Source organism: Echinops telfairi, unplaced genomic scaffold (assembly GCF_000313985.2).
Source record: "Echinops telfairi isolate 266 unplaced genomic scaffold, ASM31398v2 ScPeMD7_655;HRSCAF=1070, whole genome shotgun sequence".
In the NCBI taxonomy this organism is placed as follows: Eukaryota; Metazoa; Chordata; class Mammalia; order Afrosoricida; family Tenrecidae; genus Echinops; species Echinops telfairi.
The window spans coordinates 17,314,150-17,315,909 of record NW_022104553.1 but is presented as its reverse complement, the minus strand read 5'-3'; the positions used below and the strand labels follow the sequence as shown (position 1 = coordinate 17,315,909).

The 1,760-nt window shown below is 59.3% G+C and overlaps 1 protein-coding gene across 1 annotated transcript in view; it reads right to left on the bottom strand.

Moving 5' to 3' along the window:
* The window catches only part of PPP1R12C (protein phosphatase 1 regulatory subunit 12C), a 13,252-nt gene that overhangs the window by 4,285 nt on the left and 7,207 nt on the right, over nucleotides 1-1,760 (bottom strand). Inside the window, exons 6-8 of the mRNA XM_045292386.1 lie at nucleotides 628-652; nucleotides 376-502; nucleotides 80-170 (exon numbers count right to left, since the gene is read on the bottom strand). Coding sequence (XP_045148321.1) covers nucleotides 80-170; nucleotides 376-502; nucleotides 628-652 — 243 coding nt within the window. The remainder of the gene's footprint in view (nucleotides 1-79; nucleotides 171-375; nucleotides 503-627; nucleotides 653-1,760) is intronic.

The window sequence follows — 1,760 nt, the reverse complement described above, 5'->3', positions numbered from 1 at the left end:
CCTCCTCCCTCAGACCAGGAGTCCTGACCCCCAGCCCTCCTCCCTCAGACACAAGTTCTGGCCCCCCTCCACCCCCCACCTGTGTGGACCTCCGAGACTGGCGCATGAGGCGGGAGCGAGCTTTCCGCTGGGATTCCGACTCCTCATCCCGCACAGGCATCTGGTAGGACCTGAGTGGGCAAACCCTCAGAGAAGGTGCAACGGGCCCCATCCCCCACCACAGCTGAGTCCCGTTGGGGGAGAGATCTGCGAGAGGACTTCCATTCCCACCAGGCCCAGGGCAAGCTACCCCCCAAAGCAGCCTCCTGAGCCCTGGGGGCTCCTGGCTAAGGTAGTTCTCTCCCAGCAGGGAGCCCTCCCCCTGGCCCCTCTGACCTCCTCCGGTCCCGAGAGTCAGTTGGGGGTGCTCCAGAAGTATTTGGCTTCACTGGGGGTTCTGGCTCTGGTATCTTGGGGCGTTGGGCAGGAACAGAGTTACTCAGCTCCAATCTGGAAGAATACACTCATTCAATCATTCATTCACACATGGATAAGCCCAAATGTGCTGCACCCTGGCCCTGCCCACCCCACCCTCACTGCCTTTCATCCATTGGGACCAAGGGGGTCCCAGGCTGTCCCAGGCTGTACTCTCAGGGAAGGTGCCCTGGTGGCACTGCGGAGGTGGTACTGGGCTGCAAGCTACAAGGTGGGTGGTTCAAGCCCACCAGCCCACAGAATCTGAGAGAGTCCTGGTGCTGCTGTGGGGGAAGCACTGCCTTCTAAGGCTGCCTGGTCCCACAAGCCTTGTGGCTTGCAAACCAATGCAGCCGGCGGATGTGGGCTGGAACCAGGCCGATGTCTGCGGCTTTGGTTTTTGGCCTTGAATCTTGGAGGAAGTTGGCTACGACCTTCTTCAGCCCAGCAGCGGCCACTCTGGAACTAGTGACCCCAGGCATGTAGCCCGATGCCTCACTCACTGTGCCACCAGGGCGAGGCAGCCATGAGGAAGAGGTGGGCACACCGAGCATCGCGGTGCCGTGTCGACCCTGAGCTGACAAGAGCGAGCTCTCCCTCCCCTGTCCCAGGTCACTGAGAGCTGGGCTCCCGTCACGCTGCTACAAGGCCCAGTCTCCTGCCTGCGTCCCCTGTGTCCTGTGAGCCACAATGGGTGTGTGGCTTGCCCTCCGAGATCGCTGGCTGCACTGAACACCCACCCGGGTTCATGTTCTCTGTTAAGAGAGCCTTGAGGGCCGAGTAGTCCATACCAAGGGTTCAAGTACAAAGACGATGTTTTGAAAACAATGGCAACAAATGTACAAATGTGCTTGACACGATGGATGGATGGATGGATGGATTGTGGTTAACAGCCATACAAGCCCCCAATAAAATAATTTTTTTAAAATAAATCCAATAAACTAATAAAGAAATGGTGGAAAGAGAGTGAGAGAAACACGTGAGGGGAGGGACTGAGAAAGGGTTGGGATTGGTTGAGGAGGCAGGGGCAGTTGGGGAGCTCCTGCCGTGTGACGGGGGCCCGGGGACCCTCACAAGGCCGAATGTGCCCCTGCAGCCCCTTCTGAAGGAGCAGGACGTGAACCACATGGGTGTGAGTGGGGAGCTGGTGCAAAGGTCCTGGGGCGGCAGAAATGCTGGGGCAGCTCAGTGCCAGGCTGGGGACTCGGGTGGGACCCGGGGCAGCCAGGCAGTGTGAGCCACCTGTCCTAGGGCTTCAGAGATGAGGAGAGAGCTGAGACCCAGTGTGGTGAGGACCAGAGCCCAGA